Raw genomic sequence first — 26,450 nt, 5'->3', positions numbered from 1 at the left:
TTTTTTATATATAATTATCTGTGTAATACACTCACTGCGCCTTACAAGTGCGCCCCCCCCCCCTCCTCTTTTCAGCCCTGTGCCACCGTGTTCAGCAGGGGAGAGTCCGGGGAGCCAGCTTCTCTGCAGTACACTGTGGAGAAAATGTCGCTGGTTAGTGTTGTGGTATCAAGCTCCGCCCCCTCCAGCGGCGGGCTTTGGTCCCGCTCAATTTTGTATAACTGGCGGGGGATTTTTATAACTACTGCCTCTGCAGCCTATATATACTTATATGCCAGTGCTAGAGGTTTATATTGCTGCCCAGGGCGCCCCCTCTGCGCCCTGCTCCCATCAGTGCCTGCTCGTGTGTGTTGTGTGTGGGAGCAATGGCGCGCAGTGTTACCGCTACGCGCTTACCTCAGGGAAGATCTGAAGTCTTCTGCCGCCTTTGAAGTCTTCTTTCTTCTTATACTCACCCGGCTTCTATCTTCCGGCTCTGTGAGGACGACGGCGGCGCGGCTCTGGGACGAACTGCGAGGGGAGACCTGCGTTCCGACTCCCTCTGGAGCTAATGGTGTCCAGTAGCCTAAGAAGCAGAGCCTATCACTTAAGTAGGTCTGCTTCTCTCTCCTCAGTTCCACGACGCAGGGAGCCTGTTGCCAGCAGTGCTCCCTGAAAATAAAAAACTTAACAAAATTCTTTTTTCACTCAGGAGAGCTCCCTATAATGCACCCAGTGTCCTCTGGGCACAGGAATCAACTGAGGTCTGGAGGAGGGGCATAGAGGGAGGAGCCAGTGCACACCCATTCTAAAGTTCTTTATAGTGCCCATGTCTCCTGCGGAGCCAGTCTATACCCCATGGTCCTTACGGAGTTCCCAGCATCCTCTAAGATGTAAGAGGGGGGGTGGGGGGGTGGGGGGGGGAAGAAACACGATACCAATCTGACTTGAATCTGATGGGCTACTCAAATTTCTTACATGTTAGAATAGACATCACTTCCATATTGCTTGCACATGGAGTTAAACTGAAATAGCCTATGTTGCTGTTAGCATATAGTGATGCTTAGGCTGCAGGTTGTTCTAACCTTGTCAAAATGGCCTCCATGCTCACACATTCCATTTATATAGAAACAAACAGATATTGAACATTACATAGTGTAGAACATGCTCACCTTGAGAAACAGACACGGTCACGGTTTGGGCACCGTTTTTTTCTGTAGTGGCTGCTGGTTTTGCCACTGGAATCCCAACACCTCCGATGTAAGGGTTGTAATTATAGGTGCCGTAGTCAGCACCCCAATAATCATACCACGTGCTGCTAATAGGCTTTTGGTGTACAAAAAAGAAAGAAAACACAAACACTCAATAAACGCAATCAAATGCTCACAAACCTAAAAATGCATTAAGTAGCCAGTGTCCCTGCCATTGATGGTATGTACAGTAGAGGAACCAAAACCATGATATTGTGATTACAGTTGACATTGCACGCTTACAGGTGTATTACATTTTTGGTTGAATCAGGGTTCAATGGAGCTGCCGTTTTTCTAATTTATCAGCGGCGGATCCCAGTGTTTTATCAAATTAGCGGCTAATTCCGAAGTTTTTTGGCCCGTTTTCAACAATGCTTATCAGACTTCAAAAAAGTCAGATCAGCATTGTCGGAAATAGGCAAAATCTGTCAGAATTGCTCGCTAATTGAATACTGCACTGTCTGATCCTCTCCGGAGAGTATCCCACATGCATTGAATACACCCGTTAAAATACTTAAATTTACAGATGTGTCCTCATACACCTAGTGTAAATACATCATACAGCACAATGGAACTGAGAGAATAAGCTGCAGCTGTGTGTGTCTGAATCTGTATACAGAGCACAGTGGAAGTTGTATAAGAAAAAAGTTGCGTCTGCAACATTGTAGCACTTCGTACGCAGATTCCGACACTCACTCACAAACAGATATACAAGTGCCATATATCAAATCAATTAGCAGAGCCTCCTGGTGCGTGATGGCTACAACTTGTTGTGACTAGTACTCATTTTCCACAAAAGAGACACCCGGCGCTAGCAGAGTATCACAGGACCTGGCACACAGAGGGGCTGTTTGGTGTGACTGTAGCAATGATGTATGAGAACACACCTGTTAGTGAAGGGGATACATGTAATGCACTCTGAGATGCTAAATAGGATGAATTAAACATCTTGCTAATACACCTTGCCATTGAACTATTTCAGAACTGTTGACAAACAGTAATAAAAATAAAAAAATTAAATCAATAGTGTTACTATTTCAATGAACAATAAAATATGACTAAGGAGTATAATCAATACCTGTCGGAAACTGCCGTCTTGTCGGAAAGATGTCAGTTTCCGAGTGTTTTAGCTCGGAAGGTGTTCCGACCTATTCAATGCCAGCACATTTTTCCCAACAAGTCGGAAATTCCTGACTTGTCGGAAAGCACGTGGATCGGCTGCTTCAGTCGGCGATCCACGTGTGTTGTCAGAAACGCGGCTAATTCAGACAGGTTTTAGCCCCGTTCCAGACAATGTCGATCAGACTTTAAAATAAGTCGGGTTGGCATGTGGGGAATGGCCAAATCCGCGGCATTGAATACTCACGTCGAATCCTTTCCGTCGGATGACATGAATTGAATATACCAGTAAAACCTAAACATTAGTAAAACTGCTGTCACAGTGATTAACAAAGTCAACTGTTACATTTAAGTGTCTATTCACAAGAAGATTAATTTATACAAACACACTGTATATAATGTGGCTGGTACATATGCAAGTGCTGCTTAATTCAAATAGAAACAATTAATAAACTAACCTATGATCTAAACAAAGAACTATAAATACGTTAAGTACAGTTTAGAAAACGGAGATTAGCTGAAGGGGTATTTCCTGCCTCGTTGTTACCCTAACCAGCTGTATAAAAGTCACATTATACTGCATCTCCTGTGTAACCAATATTCAATGGAAAAACATGGCATCCATGTACCATCAAAGCTTGTAGAACAGCAGCAAGTTGAGAGGAATAATGGATAAAATAAAGCATTTGAAATCTCTATGTAACTAAATATAACAAATTTTTCTTCACAAAATAAAATGTAATATATACACAAAAATTAGTATTTGTAATATCATGGACGTCAAATTTCTTCCCATGAAACTGAAGGCAGTTGTTGTTGTTGTTGGCAATCTTCTATTGAACTGAAGTAGTGATTTAGTTATCAACGCGTTAACAAGTTAAAAGGGACTAAAGTGATTGGGAAGATCACACATCTTCATACTTTTATGAGAGAGTAAGAAAAAACAATTGCCACCATGTTACATGAAAACTCACGTGCCTTACCTTGAAAACTTTGGCAGCGAGAGGATCTTTTTCCAAATCAATATCTAAAGGATCAATATCAACTTCCATCAGGTCTTGCAGTAATTCAAGGTCAATTTCTTTATCTTTATCCAAAGATGATAGAGGCGGACCACCTTTGGGCGATAAAAACAGCTTTAATACTGCCAAGTAGTGAGGTCTGCCCCTAAACACCTGGACCATGAGGATGATTACTGGGCAATTTTAAGGCTGTACTTTCATGTTTTCCACATAGTTGTATGTATACAGAAAAAGTCAATAATGTTAAACTACTGAAAATCCAACAATAGCCTCTTCATTATTTAACAAATATGTTACCATGATAATATTGTTACATTCTATTTCCATGCTGCTAGCTAGTTGATACAAAAACAATGAAAATTGATTTGGGATTTTTACATTTACAAATATACAGTATTTCTATATTTCTGTATTCTAAATTAATCCTAACTGCAGAGAGATAATTACAGAAAATGTCCATTACCACTCTAACCATGCAAAAGTCACATAATATGGTGGAGACCCTCCTTGAATCTCAAACACGCAGAAAATAAGATAGTACACAATAAAAAATAAAAAAAGGACAATTTAAAGACAAATTTCCTCATTCACATATATGGGCAATTTCTATGGCACATATTTTTATATTAAAACTCCTACTAGAGCAGAAAATGTATACTAGTTTTGTAGAGACCATGCACTCAATACAGACCATAAATACATACCACAGAACCATAACTGTTATACCCACTTTCACGGATGTCACTAGTACCCATCACTAAGTGCTGCCTCCAAAATAAGGTTTTTTTTGTTAACTTACCATAAAATCTCTCTCTGATTCCATCTGGGGGACGCTGCGCACTCACTGATGGGTTAGTGTGTGGTGAGGGGGATTGGCACAGAACCTACAGAAAACAAACTCCTCCCCCTCTAACCCCTCCCATCTCCAGCCTGACCAACAATCACCTCAGTTAATGTTAAGCCAAGCCGAAAGAGACAGAACAAAACATAACCATTAGACCAGACAAAAATACGGGAGGGATCGCAGCGTCCCCCAGATGGAATGAGAGAAAGATTTTACGTTAAGTAAACAAAAATCTGTCTCTTTCATCCATCTGGGGGACGCTGCGCGCTTACTGATGGGAGGGAGAAACAGGCACCATAGCGGTCTGTAAAATCTGACGCCAAACAGAGGCAGTCTCCAAACCAAAAGTGTGAAAACGATAAACTGTGAAGGTATGCACGGACGACCAGGTAGCCGCTCTACACAGCTGCTCAGATACACCCCAATGAACAGCCCAAGAGGCTCCAACGGCCCTAGTCGAATGAGCCCTCAGTGGGTCAGGAACATGAGAGGATTATTATTTGTTAATTAAGTTTCTTATATAGCGCAGTATAATCTGTTGCGCTTTACGATTAAAACAGTAATAGAACAAAACTGGGTAAAAACAGACAGACAGAGGTAGGAAGGCCCTGCTCGCAAACTTACAATCTATAGGGAAATAGGCATTGATACACAAGGATAGATGCTACCTATTGCATAATGGTCCACCAGATTGCTAGGTTCTTAATGGGTTGTATGATATGATCACCCTGCAATGTTGGCCAAGTGTCAGGAGGGTGTGAGAGTAAAGAGACAAAATATGTGGTGTTATGTATACTATACAGAGAGGATGTAATTAAATAGAGAAGCACTGAAGGTTATGTGGGTGGGTCTGGAATTTGATGGGCTTGTCTGAAGAGGTGATTTTTCAGGGAACGTTTAAAGGTTTGGAGACTAGAGGTGTGTCTTATTGTGCGTGGTAGGGCATTCCACAGAGTGGATAAAGTCCTGTAATTCTGAGTGTGAACAAGTAATGCGTGTGGATGAGAGACGAAGAACTTGTGCTGAGCGGAGAGGTCAGGTAGGGAGATATTTTGAGTTGCGTGAAGAGATGTATGTTGGTGCAGTTTGGTTAATAGCCTTGTATGTCAGGATACATAGGCTTGTCGAATAGCTGAGGGCACCCAATGAGCCACCGTGTTTTTAGAAGCCCGAGCCACCGTGTTTTTAGAAGCCGGCCAACCCCATTTGGGTGCGTCAATCAGAATCAGCAACGTATCCGTATGACCAAAAGATTCAGTACGGGACAAATAAACGCATAAAGTTCTAACAACATTCAATAAACACCAAATGACCATCCTCTCCGGAAGAATTTGGAGCAAACGCCGGAAGCACGTCGTCTTGATTCAGTTTGAAAGCCGGCATAACCTTCAGCAGGATGGAAGGCTTCGTAAGCAAGACCTCTAGGTCATCATGAAAAACCAACAAAGGCGACCTGCAAGAAAGGGCCCCCAACTCCGAAACACGTCTGGCCGAAGCAATGACCAAAAGGAAAACAACCTTAAAGTGAGGAACCTTCATTTCACAGATTCCAGTTGTTCAAACTGAGATTTCTGAAGGACTAAATTTAAGTCCCAGGGAGGAACCGGGGGAACAAACGGATGCTGAATCCTAAGCACCCCCTGAAGAAACGTCTGGACCTCTGGAATGCGAGCCAATCTTTTATGAAAAAGCACCGATAATGCGGAAACCTGCCCTTTAAGGGAAGAAAGACGTAGTCCTTTAGTTAGACTATCCTGAAGGAAAGACAACAGGTGTGGAACTCTAAAGAGGCCCGATGACAACCCACGTTTTTCACACCAAGCAATGTTGATACACCACACCCTGTGATAAATTAGAGAAGTGACTGGTTTACTAACTTGCAGCATCGTTCTCACCACTGGGCGAGATAACCCTATTGCTCTTAAAAATGCTGGATTCAAGAACCATGCCGTCAAAGCCAGTTGATTATTATCGGGGTGGCGACAAGGTCCTTGAAGAAGAAGATCTGATCCCAGAGGTAGACGGAAAGGTTCCTTGGCCACCATGTTGCGCAGAAGCGTGTACCACTGTCAGATTTAAAACAGACGCTCAGTTTTAACAAATTTATGTTTGTGAGATCTTTTCTCTTTTTTGTTTGTGATTCACAGTGGTGTTATATTTCACATATATGTTATTCGTGTGTCTTGTAATATTTTGCATATTAGTAGATTAGCTAAACACGCTAAAGTTAAAGCGTGTCATATTTTAAGCAACTAATTAAAAGTTAAATTTTAAACCTTTGTGCACCGAAGACAGATCCCTTTTCTTTCTTTTTCTTCCTTATCCTCAACCACGGTCAACGTGGCCAATCCAGAGTCACAAGAATGACCGTCAGGCCTTCTCGTCGGATGCGTTGAAGCAGGCGTGGAATCAGGGGAATAGGTGGAAACACATATCCCAGTTGAAACTGCCATGGAGCTGTCAAGGCATCGATCAGCGCTGTCTGAGGATCCCGAGTACATGACCTGTACTGAGGGAGCATTATGTGGAGACGAGACACCTTGAGATCGATGTCGGGCGTTCCCCACAGAGACACTACAGCAAGAAACACCACCTGATGAAGCTCCCACTCTCCCGGGTGAAACGAGTGACGGCTTAAGTGCTTCCCAGTTCTCGACTCCCGAAATGTGAATTGCGGAGATAGCCGGAACCCAACGCTCCGCCCACTGGAGGAGAATATGGGAGACCTCTTCATTGGTGTTCCAGCTTAGAGTTCCTCTTCGTTTGTTTATGTAACCGCCGTGGCATTGGCGGATTGAATGCGCACCGGATGACCCTGGACCATGGTCTGTACGTTAATCAGAGCATACCAGATCGCTCTCAATTCTAAGATGTTGATTTGTAAAGTCGACTGACTGTTCCAGAGTCCCTCGAAGTGATGAGTTTGAAACACCGCTCCCCTGCCCGTGAGGCTGGTGTCCGTGGTGACAATCATCCAAGACCAAATAGTGAATGGCGCCCCCTTGGTCAGATTGTGGCTGTGAAGCCACCAAAGGAGAGACTGACGAGTCTGAACCAACAAAACAACTGCGAGTCCAGGAGTGGTCCCCTATGATTCCAACAGCTGAGAATTTGAGCTTGAAGGGGTCAGGCATGAAATCTGGCATATGGTACTGCCTCGAAAGTTGCTACCATCTTGCCTAACACCTACATGCATCTGAGAACTTAGACTATCGGCAATTGTAACAGGGATCGGATTCTGGACCGTAGGTTTTGAATCTTGTCCTGATGAAGAAGCACTTTCTGGCTCCTGGTGTCGAACAAGAGACCTAGAAGTACCATCCTCTGGGAAGGAAGCAGTGACGATTTTGGAAAATTTATTATCCACCCAAATGACTGCAGGGTGTCTATTGTGAGCCACAAGTGTTGGTGAAGAAGCGTCTCTGACGGAGTCTTGAGCAACAGGTCGTCTAAGTAGGGAGTAATATTCACTCCCCGACACCTCAGTACTGAAACTATATGGGCGTTGATTCTTGTAAACACAGAGGGGCCATGGAGAGGCCGAACGGGAGAGCCTGAAACTGAAAGTGCCAAGGGCCAACAGCAAATCTCAGAAGATGCTGGTGACCTGTCCAAATGGGAACATGTAGGTATGCATCCTTTATGTCTATTGAAGCCAAATATTCCTCCGGTTCCATGAAGCCAATAATTGAATGAATGGATTCCATTTTGAATTACTTAGCAGAGAGATACGGATTTAGACATTTAAGATTTAAAATGGGCCGAAACGAACCATCCGGTTTGTTTACATGAAAAAGACTTGAGTAAAAGCCCTGACCTTGTTGTTTGGGAACTGCAAGAATTTCTCCGTTGTGTAAAAGCGTGGCAATCACCTGAATGAGAGCTGGTCGTCTGGAGGGATCGCTTGGGAGAGGAGTGATGAAAAATAGGTGTGGGACTAGTTCCTCGAGGTTCAAGATATATCCTCAGGAGATAACCCCTGTCACCCACCGATCTTATTTTGACAGGAGCAACACTTCCTTGAACTGCAATAACCAAGCCCCGACCACCAATGATCCCTCTGGAGACCTCAAATCATCATGCGGTAAACTTTATGGCTAGTCTACGAGTTGCCTGTGTTTCTCTACCTCGGAATGCTCCTCTACGTGGAAATCTGAAATCTTGAACCCGAAAGGACTGGAAACTTCCCCTGCGCTGAGTATGAAAGGACCGAAACTTCGTGGGATTCGGTTTTTGAAGAGAAACTGGAAAAAAAGGGTTCTTACCCCCAGTAGTATTGGATATAACATTTGTTAGTTCCGAGCCAAAAAGAAACTCCCCTTCAAAAGGGAAAGGCTGTTAAAGTCTGTTGTGAATCGGAGTCAGTGTTCCAAACCCGAAGTCAGAAAGATGATCTTGCCTTTACGGCTAAGGCAGATACACATGACTGGAGTCCAACAAGACTTATCCTATATAAGAGCTTCAGAAATTTGTGCTGCTAATTGAATAGCTTCTAATAGATCGTCAGATTGCATTCCAGACACTACTCGTGCTAGCCAATCATCCACGGCCTTCAGAACCCAAGCCCCGAGGATTGGACGTAGAGAAATACCTGATTAGTACCATGGGGTATAGACTGGACCACCAGGAGCCATTGGCACTTTAAGAGTTTGAGAGTGTGGGCTGGCTCCTCCCTCTATACCCCTCCTACCAGACTCCATCTAGAAACTGTGCACGAGGAGACGAACATCTTCGAGAGAAGGATTTAACACAGATAGTGGCGAGAGTCATACCAGCTCACAAATACAAGAGACATAAAGCTAACTTAGCTTGAAAACTCAGCTGAAACATTACTTACAAAGTAACAGTGCAGTAATCAACTAAAACGAAGTTGGACTGAATCAAATAACGATAGCATGAAAACGAAGCGCTGGGCGGCCGCCCAGCATCCTCTGCGGACTACGAGTAAAGGATTTACCGGTAGGTAACCAAAATCCTATTTTCTCTTAGGTCCTAGAGGATGCTGGGGTCCACATTAGTAATAAGGGGATGGACCAAAGCAGACTGATTGGGAAAGAAAGGACGAACCTGTACTTGTTGACGCACAAGTACAGGTTCCTCTTTTCTTTCCCAATCAGTCCGATTATCAAGTATACTGTAGTTGGCAGCACCCCCTGTATATAAAATGAATTTTCTTATTGATCATCCAAAAGGGGTTTCTTAGAACCAATGTATTACATGTGAACATTGACGACTATAAGTAGAGTGCAGATACCCAACTCTGATGTACCAAAGCACCCAGAACGGGAGGGAGAACTGATTGACTCCTGCAGAACTGATTGACTGAACTTCAGATCATCAGAGGCCAAAGTATCGAACTTGTAGAACTTTGCAAACGTGTTGAACCCAGACAAAGTTACAGCTCGGCAAAGTTGTAAAACAGACACACCCCGGGCAGCCGCCCAGGAAGACCCCACCTTACGAGTAGAGTGGGCCTTGACAGATGTAGGACACTGCAATCCTGCCATAGAACACGCATGCTGGATAGTGAACCTGATCCAGTGAGAGATCGTCTGCTTAGAAGCAGGACACCCAATTTTCTTGGGATCATACAGGACAAACAGAGAGTCCGATTTTCTGTGATGAGCAGATCTCTTCACATACATTTTCCGAGCCCTTACAACATCAAAGGACTTTGATGAAATTGAGGAGTCAGTAGCCACTGGCACCACAATAAGTTGGTTGATATGAAATGCCGACACAACCTTCGGAAGAAACTGCCGACGTGTCCGGAGCTCAGCTCTATCTTCGTGGAAGATCAAGTATGGGCTTTTCAGGACAAAGCCCCCAACTCCGACACACATCTAGCAGAAGCTAAAGCCAACAACGTGACAGCCTTCCATGTAAGAAATTTGACCTCAACCTCTTGTAAAGGCTCGAACCAGTCCGATTTGAGGAACTGCAACACCACGTTAATGTCTCAAGGTGCCGTAGGCGGTACAAAGGGAGGCTGAATGTGCAGAACTCCCTTCAAAAAGGTCTGAACCTTAAGGAGGGCAGCCAATTGTTTCTGGAAGAAAATGGATAGGGCCGAAATCTGGACCTTCACAGATCCCAACCTCAGGCCCACATCGGCTTGTAGTTAGAGGCAAAACCGTCCCAGTTGAAACTCCACCGCAGGAAATTTCTTGGGACTCACACTAAGATACATATTTTTTCCAAATTCAATGGTAATGTTTAGACGTTACTCCTTTCCAAGCCTGTATCAGGGTAGGAATAAACTTGTTCGGAATGCCCTTTCGAGCTAGTATCAGGCGTTCAACCTCCATGCCGTCAAACGTAGCCGCGGTAAGTCTTGATAGGCGAACGGCCCCTGCTGCAGCAGGTCCTCCCGAAGAGGAAGAGGCCTCGGCTCTTCTTGCAGTAGATCCAGAAGATCCGCGTACCAAGCCCTTCTTGGCCAGTCTGGAGCAATGAGGATCGATTGAACTCTTGTTCTCCTTATGAGCTTTAGAACTCTTGGGATGAGTGGAAGTGGAGGAAACCCATACACCGACTGGAACACCCACTGAGTCATTAGGGCATCCACCGCCACTGCTTGCGGGTCCCTCAGCCTGGAATAATACCGCCAAAGCTTCTTGTTGAGACGAGAGGCGATCATGTCTATTTGAGGTACACCACAAGGTGAATGCACTGATGAACTGACACCCGGGCTGGGTTCAGGACATCTCCTGGTTGGTTCCAAATGTGATTTTGGAAGATTCAGGTTCCAGCCATGTTCCTTGAGAAGCTGGGTCGTGAGAGCTATGGACCGTTACAACTTCACCTTGGACGATGCTTCTATCAGGAGATTGTCCAGATATGGAATTATGTTCACCCCGTCTGCAGAGGATAATCATCACCTTGGTGAATACCCTCGGTGCTGTGGAGAGGCCTAATGGCAGGGCCTGGAACTGAAAATGACTGTCCAACAGTGCGAATCTAAGATAAGCTTGATGCGGCAGCCAAATCGGAATGTGGAGGTACGCATCCTTGATATCCAGGGATACCAGGAATTCCCACTCCTCCAGACCTGATATCACTGCCCTTAGAAACTCCATTTTGAACTTGAACTCCCTCAGAAAGGGGCATAGTGGTTCGAATAGTAACCTTTGTTCTGCATATGAGGTGGTACTGGCACAATGACCTGTGCCTCCACCAACTTCTGGACGGCTTCTTGCAGGACAGTCCTGTCCGCCAGCAGAGCTGGCAAGCCAGATTTGAAAAATCGGTGAGGAGGGAGATTTTGAAATTCCAGCCTGTACCCCTAAGACACAATATCTTGCACCCAGGGGTCCAGGCCGGAGGACACCCAGACGTGACTGAAATGTCTGAGTCTCGCTCCCACCGGCCCCACCTCCGGGGCGTGCAGTCCACCGTCATGCGGAGGACTTTGGTGTACCTGAAGCAGGTTTCTGTTCCTGGGAACCTGAAGCCGCAGGTTTCTTGGACTTGGGCCGACCTCCCCGAAAGAAGGTGTTGGACGGCTTGGCCTTTCTGGGCTTGGGAAACCGAAAGGGCTGTGATGTAGCTGAAGAAAAGGGTTTCTTTGGAGCAGGAGTAAGCTGAGGGAAGAAAGGGTGACTTACCAGCCGTAGCCGTGAAGATCCATGCATCTAACGCTTCCCCAAAGAGAGCCTGACCTGTATAGGGTAGGGTCTACACACTTCTCCAGGATTCCGCGTCGGCAGACCACAGTCGCAGCGACAGTCCTCGACGAGCTGAGACACACATGGAAGAAATTCCTGCAGCCATGGAACCCAGGTCTTTCATGGATTCTACCAGAAATCTTGCCGAATCCTGAATGTTACGTAAAAACAATTTAACATCACATTTATCTATAGTATCCGAATCTTCAAGTAACGTGCCTGACCACTTTACTATAGCTTTGGCAATCCAAGTACTGGCAATAGTGGGACGTAGTATTGTCCCACAAGCCGTGTACATGGATTTGAGTGTAATCAATTTTACGATCAGCCGACTCTTTCAAGGCGGTAGATCTGGGAACAGGTAAAACCACCTTTTTTGAGAGTCTGGATACTGATGCGTCAATAATAGGCAGGTTTTCCCATTTTTTCCTATCCTCTACCGGGAAAGGAAACGCTACCAGAACCCTTTCAGGTATCTGGAATTTTTTATCCGGGATTTCCCAAGCCTTTTCAAAAATAGCATTTAATGACTTTGACGCAGGGAAGGTTAGCGAGGCTTTCTTATTTTCAGTGAAGTAAGCCTCCTCAACCTGCTTGGGTGTTGTATCAGCAATATTCAACACATCCCTAATAGCCTCTATCATCAACTGCACCCCTTATGCAAGAGATGCTTCCCCCCCCTCCCCGCAACACATCCCCATCACCGTCTGTAGTATCAGAATCGGTATCATCCTGCATGATCTGTGCACAAGCCCATTTATGTGAATATACAGCGGGAGCCCCGATGTACCAGAACTGGGCCAGACTGTCATAGAATTCTGTAAAGCCTGAGTTGCAGATTCATTTTGTGCAACCCTATTTGAAATCTGAGAAATCATAGATTTGAGAGGATAACCACTCAGGCTCTCTTGCTGGAATCTGTGCTAAACCAGTGCAATCCTGTTTACATCGAATGGGATCATCCTGAGAGGACATATCCTCTGCAGCATATGACACAGAGTCCCTGGACATTGGTTAAAGGAGACCACAGACACTCCACGCATACACAGGGGAGGACAGACAGAGTTTCATAGAGGGAGGAGCCTGCCCACACTCTCAAGCTCTTAAAGTGCCAATGGCTCCTGGTGGACCTGTCTATACCCCATGGTACGAATGTGGACCCCAACATCCTCTAGGACGTAAGAGAAAAGAGGATTTTGGTACTTACCGATAAATCCATTTCTCTGAATCCTCTAGGGGACACTGGAGTCTTATACAGTAGGGGTGTGAAGCTTGCAACTGGAGGTGTGGCACAATCTAAAATCAGCATTGTCAGCACAGCCGGCTCCTCCCCCTTCACATCCCTCCTCCCTCAATTTGGAAAATTTGACTGAGAGAATAGGACATGATAGTAGAGCACCTGGCGAGGAACCGAACCGTACATCCTATCAAACAGCACCCAAGAACTCTTAACTGAAAAACTAGCGCTGTTTGTAGAAACTTTGCAAAATCCACATTAGGCACAGAGCCACAATGTGATTTGATCCTATGACCTTGTTCGTCAAAGTCCAGGGATTAACTATGTGAGCCACAAGAGTCCTTTGAAAAGGAAGCGTGAACCCAGCAGGCCGACAGCACCGATGCGGGCGTCCAGTGTCCCCTAGAGGATTCAAAGAAATGGATTTATCGGTAAGTACCAAAATCCTCTTTTCTCTTTCATCCACTAGGGGACACTGGAGTCTTATACAGTAGGGGACGTCCCAAAGTTAACCCCCAGGGAGGGAGTGCTGTCGGTTGTCTGCAAAACCAAACGTCCGAACATAGAGTCACCGGACTCAAATGTATCAAACTTGCAAAAGCACGCGAACGCGTGGGCTGAAGACCACGCCGCCGCTTCGCAGAGTTGAGCAGTGGAAGCACCTCTGGCCACCGGCCATGAGGCATCCACCAATCGGGTGGTAGGAGCACCCGTCTGAACCCGAACCTATTTCCCACAGGAAATATAAGCTTGCCAAATGGCAAGTCCAATCCATCGAGACAAAGACCGCTGAGATGCTGGCCAACCCTTCTTAGGCCCCTCATGAAGACCAAACGAATGGACTGACCTTCCGAAGGATGATGTAACCTGTACGTATACCCGTAAAGCTCGGACAACGTGCAAGGACACGTCCCCGTCTGCAAGACCCTGGAAGGATGGGACCACAATGGTCTGGTTTACGTGAAACCCTGAAAACAACCTTAGGTAGGGGTTCTGCTCCTGTACGGAGTAGTTCTGCTCCATACTCCTGAAAAGTCCAAATGGGGCTCTTACACCAAGTCACGCAACATAAAAAAAAACCCTGGCCGAAGCCAAGGCAAGCAAAAACGTGACCTACCAAGAAAGATATTTCAAGACTGGTTTTGCTAGCGGTTCAAAAGTAGGTGATGTCAAAAACTCCAATACCAAATGTAAGTCCCATGGTGTAGTAGGAGAAAGAAAAAGGGGCTGCGATCCGCAGAGCCCCCTGTAAAAAGGTTTGACTTCTGCAAGGATGCTAATCGCTGCTGAAATTGGACGGAGAGACCGAAATTATAACTGCAGAGAGCCCAGCCTCAGTCCTAAATAAAGACCGGCCTGAAGGAAGAGTAGAAGTCTGGATAAGTGGAAGTGCTTCGAATTCCACCCTCGTTCTTGACACCAAGCCATGTACCTCTTCCAAATCCTGTAGCAGTACATGGCTGTGACCGGCTACCCAGCGGCAATCACCGTAGGAATGGGCGATCGTGGTATACGTCTGTTCCTTAAAATCCGGGTTTCAATAGCCTTGCCGGGAACCACAGCTTGTTCCTGGGAGTTGGAACGGTCCCTGAGATAGCAGGTCCCCTCTCAGAGTAGACTTTCAAGGATGTTCCGTTAGGAACCCACGCAGGTCCGAGTACTAACTCCTGCGGGACCAATCCGGTGCAATTAGAATCACCGACACTCGCTGTCGTGTCAACCCAACTTTTTTTTTTTTTTTTTGGTACTCAGAGCCCTGTGTTAATGCGTCCACTCCTTCAGCTGCTGGATCCCTTGTCCTGGACATCTATCTGGGCAGCTGATGGTACAGTCGAGACGCCATTGGGTCGACCTGAGGTAGGCCCCATCTCACCACCATGTCGAAATTCCGTGGATGGAGGTACCACTCCCATGGATGCACGACCTGGCGACTGAAATATTCCGCATCCCAGTTCTCTACACCTGGAATGAACCCTGCCGAGCGGACGACGTTTCGCCTTTCTGCCCACAAAAAAAATCTTTTGTGGCTTCCTTTAACGCCATCCCGCTTCTCCAGGACTGATTACGTCTGCCGTCGTCGTGTCATTGTCCGACTGCATCTTTATGTGTTGACCCATGACTGGGCCTTTGGCTACGAAAAAGGGCCCTGTAAACTGCTCTGTTGCAGGATCCCTTCAATCCCAAATGCCGAATCTCTAGCCTGCTGCAAGATTCCTGCGCAACGCCCACCAAATTAATGAGTTGGGTATGCGTGGTGGAAGTCGGATTCTTTGTGTAGAATCAGTAATGGTCGGGAATGAAATCTGCCTTACTGGGGATCTTTGAAAGATGCCACCAACTTCCCAAGAAATTCCACACAGAGGTGTAGAGAAACCTTTTGTGACCTTAGTACCTAAGCCACTAATCTCTGTAGGTCCAGGACCTAGTTCCTTGGTAGGAATACTTTCAATAGTACCGTGTCCAAGAGGAGACCGAGGAACTGAATCAGTTGAATTGGCATGAGGTTGGATCTCTGGAAATTCACAATCCCCCCATGTGGAGTGAGAAATGGATGGGACGTTTGAACATCTTTGACCAACTGGTCCCGAGAGGATGCCTTGATGAGTAGGTCGCCTAGATAAGGACTAATCGTGACTCTCAACAGTCCCGATTCTGCAACCACGAATGCCATGATCTTCGTAAAAAAACGTGATAGACCGAACGGCAAGGCCCTGAAATGGTAGCGATCCATCCGCAGTGCGAACCTCAAGGTAAGTCTGTTGAAGAGCCCATATTGGAATAAGCACATATGCATGTGCAATAACCAACTGGATTGATTCCAGCTTGAATTAGAAGACGCTGAGAGATCGGTTTAAAACGGTTAAAATCGAGTCTCGGCCTGCCTGTCCGGACCACTTTTTGCACAACAAAAGGATTGGAATAAAAAAAAAAACGTTCCTCTCTGAGGGGCAGCCACCGGAACAAGGACCCCCAAACGTAGCTAAGTTCCAATTGGTGGCAGCAGCGTTTATAATCTCTAGCAGCAGGTCCATCCCGCTTTTCTGTCTGCTGCCTGTGAGCGGTCTCCATCTCTGCCCCCACGTACCCGTGTACCGAAACCTCCTCCTGGGGCTTGTAAGGACTGAGAGCAGCCAAAGGAATTACCAGCTGGTCCTCAAGTACCTCTCCTAAACTGTGGAGTGGCTATGTATAAGGTGTAGTCAGACCAGAGGACGCTGTAGCTTGTGAAATCCTCCTGGTTAACACTGGACAGAAAAACCTCACCTCCTGAAGGGGTATCGATTCTACCGCCCCCTGGTGTCAGAGTCTCTAGCCGATAAGGCTGATGTAGAGATGCGTAATGTCTATAGGCTTGACACAAGTATGAAGCTGAATTTCAATTGTGTCCCGCCAGTTAAGTAATCTCTTTCCAGACCATGCTCCCATGGCCTTGTTAACCCAAAGCGCAGACGACCGTAGGTCTCTGTGCTGCATATGCTACAAAAATTGACTTTAAAGGTGGGTGACCTTTCTACTTCGATAACGGTAAGATTGTTTTCCTTGACAACCTGCCTGGGAAACATCCACTACCGGCGGAATCTCCCACTTATCCATTATACCCTTAGGTAGTGGGATCAGTTACTAAAAACCCTGTCTGGAAATTGAACACGGTTGTCAGGTTGGTTCCAGGACTCCTCCATTAAAAACTGAAGGAATTTAGGAATGGGAAATGCTGCAGAACGCGCTCTTGGGATTCGAACCATCCGAAGCTACTGGCTCTGTCTTTTATTATACCTTAAAGTTTTAGGATCTCAGCTTGTTGCGATTAAATAATCAAGACCTGAGATTGCTGCGTCCTTTGTGGACAATCGGCGTCCAGTGTAAACAACTCACCCTTGTGTATTAATGAGAAAAGCCTCATACTCTTCCCGTTACAACAGGAATAGGCCTTTTAACCACCTTGCACATTGTTACCTGCTTGTGCTGGAGGCCTTAACCTGATGAGAAATATTTTTAATCGTCTTGGAGAATCCTGCAGCACTAAATTGTTGCGTGCGGGATTCTGGCATCTCATTGGAGATTCTATGTACAAGTTGATAGAGACCGAGCACTGCTCCCAGGTGGAACTTCCTTTCTAAGCAGGAGTTGGCCAACCCGCGTGCTTCGGTACAGTTTGTACAAACAAAACAGGTCTCTTTTTGAGGTCTACTTTAGACCTGTCATTGAAACTCCCTACCAGGGTATTTCGTGGCGCTTTCACCCTTTAAACTAGGAAGAGAAAGGCTGTTCGAAATGACGGAAGCAAAGTTATCGGATCGGGCTGGAAACACTGTTCTCCTTTTTTATACAGAAACCAGAACAGGTCAAAAATAAGAATTTACTTACCGATAATTCTATTTCTCGGAGTCCGTAGTGGATGCTGGGGTTCCTGAAAGGACCATGGGGAATAGCGGCTCCGCAGGAGACAGGGCACAAAAAGTAAAGCTTTAGGATCAGGTGGTGTGCACTGGCTCCTCCCCCTATGACCCTCCTCCAAGCCTCAGTTAGGATACTGTGCCCGGACGAGCGTACACAATAAGGAAGGATTTATGAATCCCGGGTAAGACTCATACCAGCCACACCAATCACACTGTACAACCTGTGATCTGAACCCAGTTAACAGTATGATAACAGCGGAGCCTCTGAAAGATGGCTCACAACAATAATAACCCGATTTTTGTAACTATGTACAAGTATTGCAGATAATCCGCACTTGGGATGGGCGCCCAGCATCCACTACGGACTCCGAGAAATAGAATTATCGGTAAGTAAATTCTTATTTTCTCTATCGTCCTAGTGGATGCTGGGGTTCCTGAAAGGACCATGGGGATTATACCAAAGCTCCCAAACGGGCGGGAGAGTGCGGATGACTCTGCAGCACCGAATGAGAGAACTCCAGGTCCTCCTTAGCCAGGTTATCAAATTTGTAGGATTTTACAAACGTGTTTGCCCCTGACTAAATAGCCGCTCGGCAAAGTTGTAAAGCCGAGACCCCTCGGGCAGCCGCCCAAGATGAGCCCACCTTCCTTGTGGAATGGGCATTTACATATTTTGGCTGTGGCAGGCCTGCCACAGAATGTGCAAGCTGAATTGTATTACACATCCAACTAGCAAAAGTCTGCTTAGAAGCAAGAGCACCCAGTTTGTTGGGTGCATACAGGATAACAGCAAGTCAGTTTTCCTGACTCCAGCCGTCCTGGAACCTATATTTTCAGGGCCCTGACCACATCTAGCAACTTGGAGTCCTCCAAGTCCCTAGTAGGCGCAAGACACCACAATAAGCTGGTTCAGGTGAAACACTGACAGCACCTTAGGGAGAGAACTGGGGACGAGTCCGCAGCTCTGCCCTGTCCGAATGGACAAACAGATATGGGCTTTTTTGAGAAAAAAACCACCAATTTGACACTCGCCTGGTCCAGGCCAGGTCCAAGAGCATGTTCACTTTTCATGTGAGATGCTTCAAATCCACAGATTTGACTGGTTTTAAACCAATGTGTTTTGAGGAATCCCAGAACTACGTTGAGATCCCACAGTGCCACTGGAGGCACAAAAGGGGGTTGTATATGCAATACTCCCTTGACAAACTTCTGGACTTCAGGAACTGAAGCCAATTCTTTCTGGAAGAGAAATCGACAGGGCCGAAATTTGAACCTTAATGGACCCCAATTTGAGGCCCATAGACACTCCTGTTTGCAGGAAATGCAGGAATCGACCGAGTTGAAATTTCTTCGTGGGGCCTTCCTGGCCTCACACCACGCAACATATTTTCGCCACATGTGGTGATAATGTTGTGCGGTCACCTCCTTTCTGGCTTTGACCAGGGTAGGAATGACCTCTTCCTGAATGCCTTTTCCCTTAGGATCTGGCGTTCCACCGCCATGCCGTCAAACGCAGCTGCGGTAAGTCTTGGAACAGACATGGTACTTGCTGAAACAAGTCCCTTCTTAGCGGCAGAGGCCATAAGTCCTCTGTGAGCATCTCTTGAAGTTCCGGGTACCAAGTCCTTCTTGGCCAATCCGGAGCCATGAGTATAGTTCTTACTCCTCTACGTCTTATAATTCTCAGTACCTTAGGTATGAAAAGCAGAGGATGGAACACATACACCGACTGGTACACCCACGGTGTTACCAGAACGTCCACAGCTATTGCCTGAGGGTCTCTTAACCTGGCGCAATACCTGTCCCGTTTTTTGTTCAGACGGGACGCCATCATGTCCACCTTTGGTAATTCCCAACGGTTTACAATCATGTGGAAAACTTCCCCATGAAGTTCCCACTCTGCCGGGTGGAGGTCGTGCCTACTGAGGAAGTCTGCTTCCCAGTTTCCATTCCCGGAATGAAACACTGCTGACAGTGCTATCACATGATTTTCCGCCCAGCGAAAAGTCCTTGCAGTTTTTGCCACTGCCCTCCTGCTTCTTGTGCCGCCCTGTCTATTTACGTGGGCGACTGCCGTGATGTTTTATCCCACTGGATCAATACCGGCTGACCTTGAAGCAGAGGTCTTGCTAAGCTTAGAGCATTATAAATTTACCCTTAGCTATATTTATGTGGAGAAAAGTCTCCAGACTTGATCACACTCCCTGGAAATTTTTTCCTTGTGTGACTGCTCCCCAGCCTCTCGGGCTGGCCTCCGTGGTCACCAACATCCAAAACTGAATGTCGAATCTGCGGCCCTCTAGAAGATGAGCACTCTGTAACCACCACAGGAGAGACACCCTTGTCCTTGGATATAGGGTTATCCGCTGATGCATCTGAAGATGCGATCCGGACCATTTGTCCAGCAGATCCCACTGAAAAGTTCTTGCATGAAATCTGCCGACTGGAATTGCTTCGAAGGAAGTCACCATTTTTTTACCATGGCCCTTGTGCAATGATGCACTGATTTTAGGAGGTTCCTGACTAGCTCGGATAACTCCCTGGCTTTCTCTTCCGGGAGAAACACCTTTTTCTGGACTGTGTCCAGAATCATCCCTAAGCACAGGAGACTTGTTGTCGGGATCAGCTGCGATTTTGGAATATTTAGAATCCACCCCTGCTGTTGTAACAGTATCCGAGATAGTGCTACTCCGACCTCCAACTGTTCCCTGGACTTTGCCCTTATCAGGAGATCGTCCAAGTAAGGGATAATTAAGACGCCTTTTCTTCGAAGAAGAACCATCATTTCGGCCATTACCTTGGTAAAGACCCGGGGTGCCGTGGACAATCCAAACGGCAGCGTCTGAAACTGATAGTGACGGTTCTGTACCACGAACCTGAGGTACCCTTAGTGATAAGGGCAAATTTGGGACATGGAGGTAAGCATCCCTGATGTCTCGGGACACCATATAGTCCCCTTCTTCCCGGTTCGTTATCACTGCTCTGAGTGACTCCATCTTGATTTGAACCTTTGTAAGTGTTCAAATTTTTTTAGATTTAGAATAGGTCTCACCTAGCCTTCTGGCTTCAGTACCACAATATAGTGTGGAATAATACCCCTTTCCTTGTTGTAGGAGGGGTAATTTAATTATCACCTGCTGGGAATACAGCTCGTGAATTTTTTCCCATACTGCCTCCTTGTCGGAGGGAGACCTTGGTAAAGCAGACTTCAGGAGCCTGCGCAGGGGAAACGTCTCGACATTCCAATCTGTACCCCTGGGATACTACTTGTAGGATCCAGGGGTCCTGTACGGTCTCAGCGTCATGCTGAGAGCTTGTCAGAAGCGGTGGAACGCTTCTGTTCCTGGGAATGGGCTGCCTGCTGCAGTCTTCTTCCCTTTCCTCTATCCCTGGGCAGATATGACTCTTATAGGGACGAAAGGACTGAAGCTGAAAAGACGGTGTCTTTTTCTGCAGAGATGTGACTTAGGGTAAAAAACGGTGGATTTTCCAGCAGTTGCCGTGGCCACCAGGTCCGATGGACCGACCCCAAATAACTCCTCTTCCTTTATACGGCAATACACCTTTGTGCCGTTTGGAATCTGCATCACCTGACCACTGTCGTGTCCATAAACATCTTCTGGCAGATATGGACATCGCACTTACTCTTGATGCCAGAGTGCAAATATCCCTCTGTGCATCTCGCATATATAGAAATGCATCCTTTAAATGCTCTATAGTCAATAAAATACTGTCCCTGTCAAGGGTATCAATATTTTTAGTCAGGGAATCCGACCAAGCCACCCCAGCTCTGCACATCCAGGCTGAGGCGATCGCTGGTCGTAGTATAACACCAGTATGTGTGTATATACTTTTTATGATATTTTCCAGCCTCCTGTCAGCTGGCTCCTTGAGGACGGCCCTATCTATAGACGGTACCGCCACTTGTTCTGATAAGCGTGTGAGCGCCTTATCCACCCTAAGGGGTGTTTCCCAACGCGCCCTAACTTCTGGCGGGAAAGGGTATACCGCCCATATTTTCTATCGGGGGGAACCCACGCATCATCACACACTTCATTTAATTTATCTGATTCAGGAAAAACTACGGTAGTTTTTTCACATCCCACATAATACCCTCTTTTGTGGTACTTGTAGTATCAGAAATATGTAACACCTCCTTCATTGCCCTTAACGTGTGGCCCTAATAAGGAATACGTTTGTTTATTCACCGTCGACACTGGATTCAGTGTCCCTGTCTGTGTCTGTGTCGACCGACTAAAGTAAACGGGCGTTTTAAAACCCCTGACGGTGTTTTTGAGACGTCTGGACCGGTACTAATTGTTTGTCGGCCGTCTCATGTCGTCAACCGACCTTGCCGCGTGTTGACATTATCACGTAATTCCCTAAATAAGCCATCCATTCCGGTGTCGACTCCCTAGAGAGTGACATCACCATTACAGGCAATTGCTCCGCCTCCTCACCAACATCGTCCTCATACATGTCGACACACACGTACCGACACACAGCACACACACAGGGAATGCTCTGATAGAGGACAGGACCTACTAGCCCTTTGGAGAGACAGAGGGAGAGTTTGCCAGCACACACCAAAAACGCTAAAATTATATAGGGACAACCTTATATAAGTGTTTTCCCTTATAGCATCTTTTTTATATATTTCTAACGCCAAATTAGTGCCCCCCCTCTCTGTTTTAACCCTGTTTCTGTAGTGCAGTGCAGGGGAGAGCCTGGGAGCCTTCCCTCCAGCCTTTCTGTGAGGGAAAATGGCGCTGTGTGCTGAGGAGATAGGCCCCGCCCCTTTTTCGGCGGCCTCGTCTCCCGCTCTTAACGGATTCTGGCAGGGGTTAAATATCTCCATATAGCCCCCGGAGGCTATATGTGAGGTATTTTTAGCCAAATTAGGTTTTCATTTGCCTCCCAGGGCGCCCCCCTCCCAGCGCCCTGCACCCTCAGTGACTGCCGTGTGAAGTGTGCCGAGAGGAAAATGGCGCACAGCTGCAGTGCTGTGCGCTACCTTTAGAAGACTGAGGAGTCTTCTGCCGCCGATTCTGGACCTCTTCTCGTTTCAGCATCTGCAAGGGGGCCGGCGGCGAGGCTCCGGTGACCATCCAGGCTGTACCTGTGATCGTCCCTCTGGAGCTAATGTCCAGTAGCCAAGAAGCCAATCCATCCTGCACGCAGGTGAGTTCACTTCTTCTCCCCTAAGTCCCTCGTTGCAGTGATCCTGTTGCCAGCAGGACTCACTGTAAAATAAAAAACCTAAGCTAAACTTTTCTAAGCAGCTCTTTAGGAGAGCCACCTAGATTGCACCCTTCTCGGCCGGGCACAAAAATCTAACTGAGGCTTGGAGGAGGGTCATAGGGGGAGGAGCCAGTGCACACCACCTGATCCTAAAGCTTTACTTTTTGTGCCCTGTCTCCTGCGGAGCCGCTATTCCCCATGGTCCTTTCAGGAACCCCAGCATCCACTAGGACGATAGAGAAATTATATTTAATTAAATTAAATAAAAAATAAAGAAATAAACAAAATGAAACACCAGCCGACATACAACCCCAAACCTCAACTGTAATTCAGCTATGATGGGAGAGTTGGGATCCGCTTGCTTCCTTGTATTTTCGTCAGGATCTTTAGAAGAGAAGTCCTTTGAAAATATAAATGGTATGGTAAATTTATTTTGTTCAGGAGATCTCACATTACTGAAAATATGTTATCACCAGCAGAGGGAGCTATTGCTACACCTGAAACTTTTTCTCTTATGATTGCTATACAAGGGGGGAGGGCAACCCTTCCCCGTAAATGGCGCCAGGAAGGTATAATTAAAATGGGCGACACTGAAAAATTCATGTCACATCATGAGTCTAAATACTGTCCAGCATGTCTCACTACAATAAACTCTATTTTTAAAACCAATATGGGGATGCGCGTTGATGTCTGCTAAGCGCCTACCCCTTATGTTACTGCAGAGACCTGTTAACATTAACTTCAGACCCTTTGCACTGTGGTCGGGAGCTCTATTGCCTGAGCTACAGCACTTTCTTCCACACGCGGCTGTAGGCTCTCCTCAGCCACGCGGGACACCGCAGCCTCTATGGTGTGCGCGCGCGCGCTACGGGGCCGTCTCACTAAGTCCCGTAGCTGCGCCACTCCAGGACTTACTCGCGGCTCTTTTCAAAGGCGATGCACACTACGGGACCGCTCACCAAGTCCCGTAGCGGTGCCACTGTCTCCCCCGGTAACGCACGCTACGGGACCTTTCACTAAGTCCCGTAGCTGCGCCTTTCTAGTCTCCCCAACTGGTCCTCCTCAGACCCGCAGCGGCGCTTCAGTCAACACGGGCGACGCACACTACGGGACTTCTCTCACCCCTCCCGTAGCGGCGCCTCTCCTGAGTGTGCTGAGCCACAACTGCTCCAGGAACGCATGGGGAGCTAGAGGGGAGGGTGAATAAATATGCTACACTAACCTTGTGGGGCTCTCTATTTTAAAAACCCTCATACTCACAGTTGCTGGTAAGGAGATGCAGACTCCTTCAGCAGGAATCATTGTCTCCACTCCTGGACTTTGTCCCCCTTTTATTAGGGGGACGCAGCCTTTTCATCTGGTAAAGCCTGCATCCCCCCTTTCATTTAGGTGGGATCGGGCATTTACCATTCTGTCAACTGAAACCTGCACCCCCTTTTGGTTAGGAGGGATTGGGTTAGTAAAAGAAAAGAAAAATAAATAAATAAATAAAATAAATAATTCTTCATGGGAGCAAGAGCTCCCTTCAGTGCCTGTTACCTCCTTGGCACAATTTTCCAAACTGAAGGAGGAGGGATGTGAAGGGGGAGGAGCCGGCTGTGCAGACAATGCTACTTTTAGATTGTGCCACACCTCCGGTTGCAAGCTTCACATCCCTACTGTATAAGACTCCAGTGTCCCCTAGTAGATGAGAGAGAAATAGAGGCAATTCTTAAATCCATTTTTGCCCTATGTGTAGATCCTTCAAGGTCACCGATTGCACTGAAGGGATAACCGTAGCCTTCGCCAGGTGTGTAATAGGAGCATTTACCTTCGGGGCTGTTTCCCAGAATTTTGTGTCCTCCTCTGTTAATGGATACAGAAATATCAATTTCTTAAGGCCCATACACACTTGACGATAAAATGAGCGACGTCGTTCATTTCAGCCCTCATCAACGACGTCGCTCATTATATCGTCAAGTGTGTATGCATCCGACGACCACCGATGCGCGGCCCCGTGGGACGTTAACGACCCTCGCTTATCTGTGGAGCATGTATGCTCAATTTCCACTATGGTCGTTACCGACCAGAGACGTCGCTGAATGTGTATGGTGTGAACGACCAGCGACCAACGACCAAGCCACTGTTCACATGCCCTGTTCCCAGCTCATTATTTTAATAAACTGTTCAGCTTGGATGCTTCAACGATGAATGGTCTTTGGTTGTTGGTAGTGTGTATGCTCATGTCCTTTGCTCAGCTGTTCAAGGGAAGTCGTTAACGACGTGTGCATCGTCAAGTGTGTATGGGCCTTTAGGAGCCTGAAAACAAGAGTCCGGTTTAAGCCAGGCCTCCTTTAAAATATCCGCAAAATGCGAATAAGAAGGGAATACAGCCATTTGTCTTTTCTGCCATTTGAAAAAGGCTGTCAATGTCTCCGCTACTGCCGTATCCTGAAGACTAAAAGTCTGACGAATGGCTTCCATCGGTAATCTGACTCCTGAGCTTGTAGATAGCTCCGCCTCTTCCCAAGCAGAGGCATCCTCCCACTCAGGGGCTATTTCACCTTCCTCTAATGGAGAGACTACTTTTCTCCCCAGGGAAAGATGTAGCGGGTAACTGCTGCGGGCGTTTAGTGGCAGTAGAATTACCCGAAGTAGTCACTATCTTGTTCAAGGACTGAGTTAGGTCAGAGAGACACTTGCCCATATTACTCGCCCATAGTGGCTCCTCAGAAGTCTGACCTGAATCAGTACCCGATTGGGACTGACGCAAGTCTGCTATAGCATCGGCCATGTTCTTGGCCCACAGAGGTGAGAACTGATCCGCAGAACCTCTCTGCTGGTCCGCAACAGATGTTCCAGAGCATGTAGAACAGAGAGTACCTGGGTCCGTGATACCCTTTGAAAGTATGGAGCCACACTGTGAACAGGCAAAATAAACAACTGAGCATGTTTTCCTTTTAGTAGATTTGTCCGGCTTATTATATTTCAATTTCTACAAGTGATCCAATAAAGAAGCAATAAGTAATAAAAAAAATCCTGCACAATAGAGAATTAAAACTAAGATAAAACTCTCTTCTAATAATGTGTCCTGTAATATATGAACCCGTCCTGTGTAAAGAACAGGGTGAGTTAGATACGAATAGTGAGCCTCACCACAAGTAAGGAACCTATCACTATACTAAAGGCTATACAAATATAGAAAGGCAACAAAAACGAACACAGGGATAACTATAATACTTGCTGTTGCCTGGTCCCCGCCTCTACTAAACAGGGTGAGAAGCTGGATCCATGTATAATCTGAGCGGGAATAGCAAGGCGGGAAGTGATTAGTTCCCCCTCAGTTCACCGCCACGGCTGTCCGTAATATCCCCTTCAGTAGGACCGTGGTTCCCCTTCAGTAGAAGGGCCAAGGCTCCTCCTCTCCCTCTCCTTCAGTCCTGCTCCACCTGTTTACGAGCCCGCTGTCTCCCTTCAGTGTGCAAGGTAGCAGTAAGAGTAACAGCATGTCCTCTGCACCTAGCGGTTCCGCTTGTTAGACCGCTGTACACAAACATCACACAGCGCTGGGGGGTTGGGGGGGAAGACACCCCACACCTGCATATACATACATCGCAATAGTAGTAACAGCCCAACGCTGCAAAGACAGATTGTGGCTGTCCTACCTTAACAGTGCCTCCTCGGATCTCTGTTTGGATAGAGAGCCCCAGTGACC

General features: G+C 46.7%; 1 protein-coding gene across 9 annotated transcripts in view; it reads right to left on the bottom strand.

Annotated features, from left to right (window-relative positions):
• BIRC6 (baculoviral IAP repeat containing 6) overlaps positions 1–26,450 on the bottom strand; it is a 771,630-nt gene that overhangs the window by 441,399 nt on the left and 303,781 nt on the right. For all 9 annotated transcript variants that reach the window (XM_063917949.1, XM_063917953.1, XM_063917952.1 and 6 more), the window contains 2 exons: positions 3,332–3,465; positions 1,152–1,305 (listed from right to left, as the gene is read on the bottom strand). In XM_063917949.1, the coding sequence (XP_063774019.1) occupies positions 1,152–1,305; positions 3,332–3,465 (288 nt within the window). The remainder of the gene's footprint in view (positions 1–1,151; positions 1,306–3,331; positions 3,466–26,450) is intronic.

The sequence above is a fragment of the Pseudophryne corroboree genome, chromosome 4 (genome assembly GCF_028390025.1).
Source record: "Pseudophryne corroboree isolate aPseCor3 chromosome 4, aPseCor3.hap2, whole genome shotgun sequence".
Classification (NCBI taxonomy): domain Eukaryota; kingdom Metazoa; phylum Chordata; class Amphibia; order Anura; family Myobatrachidae; genus Pseudophryne; species Pseudophryne corroboree.
Note: the sequence above shows the minus strand (reverse complement) of the source record. Positions and strands in the feature narration are given on the sequence as shown.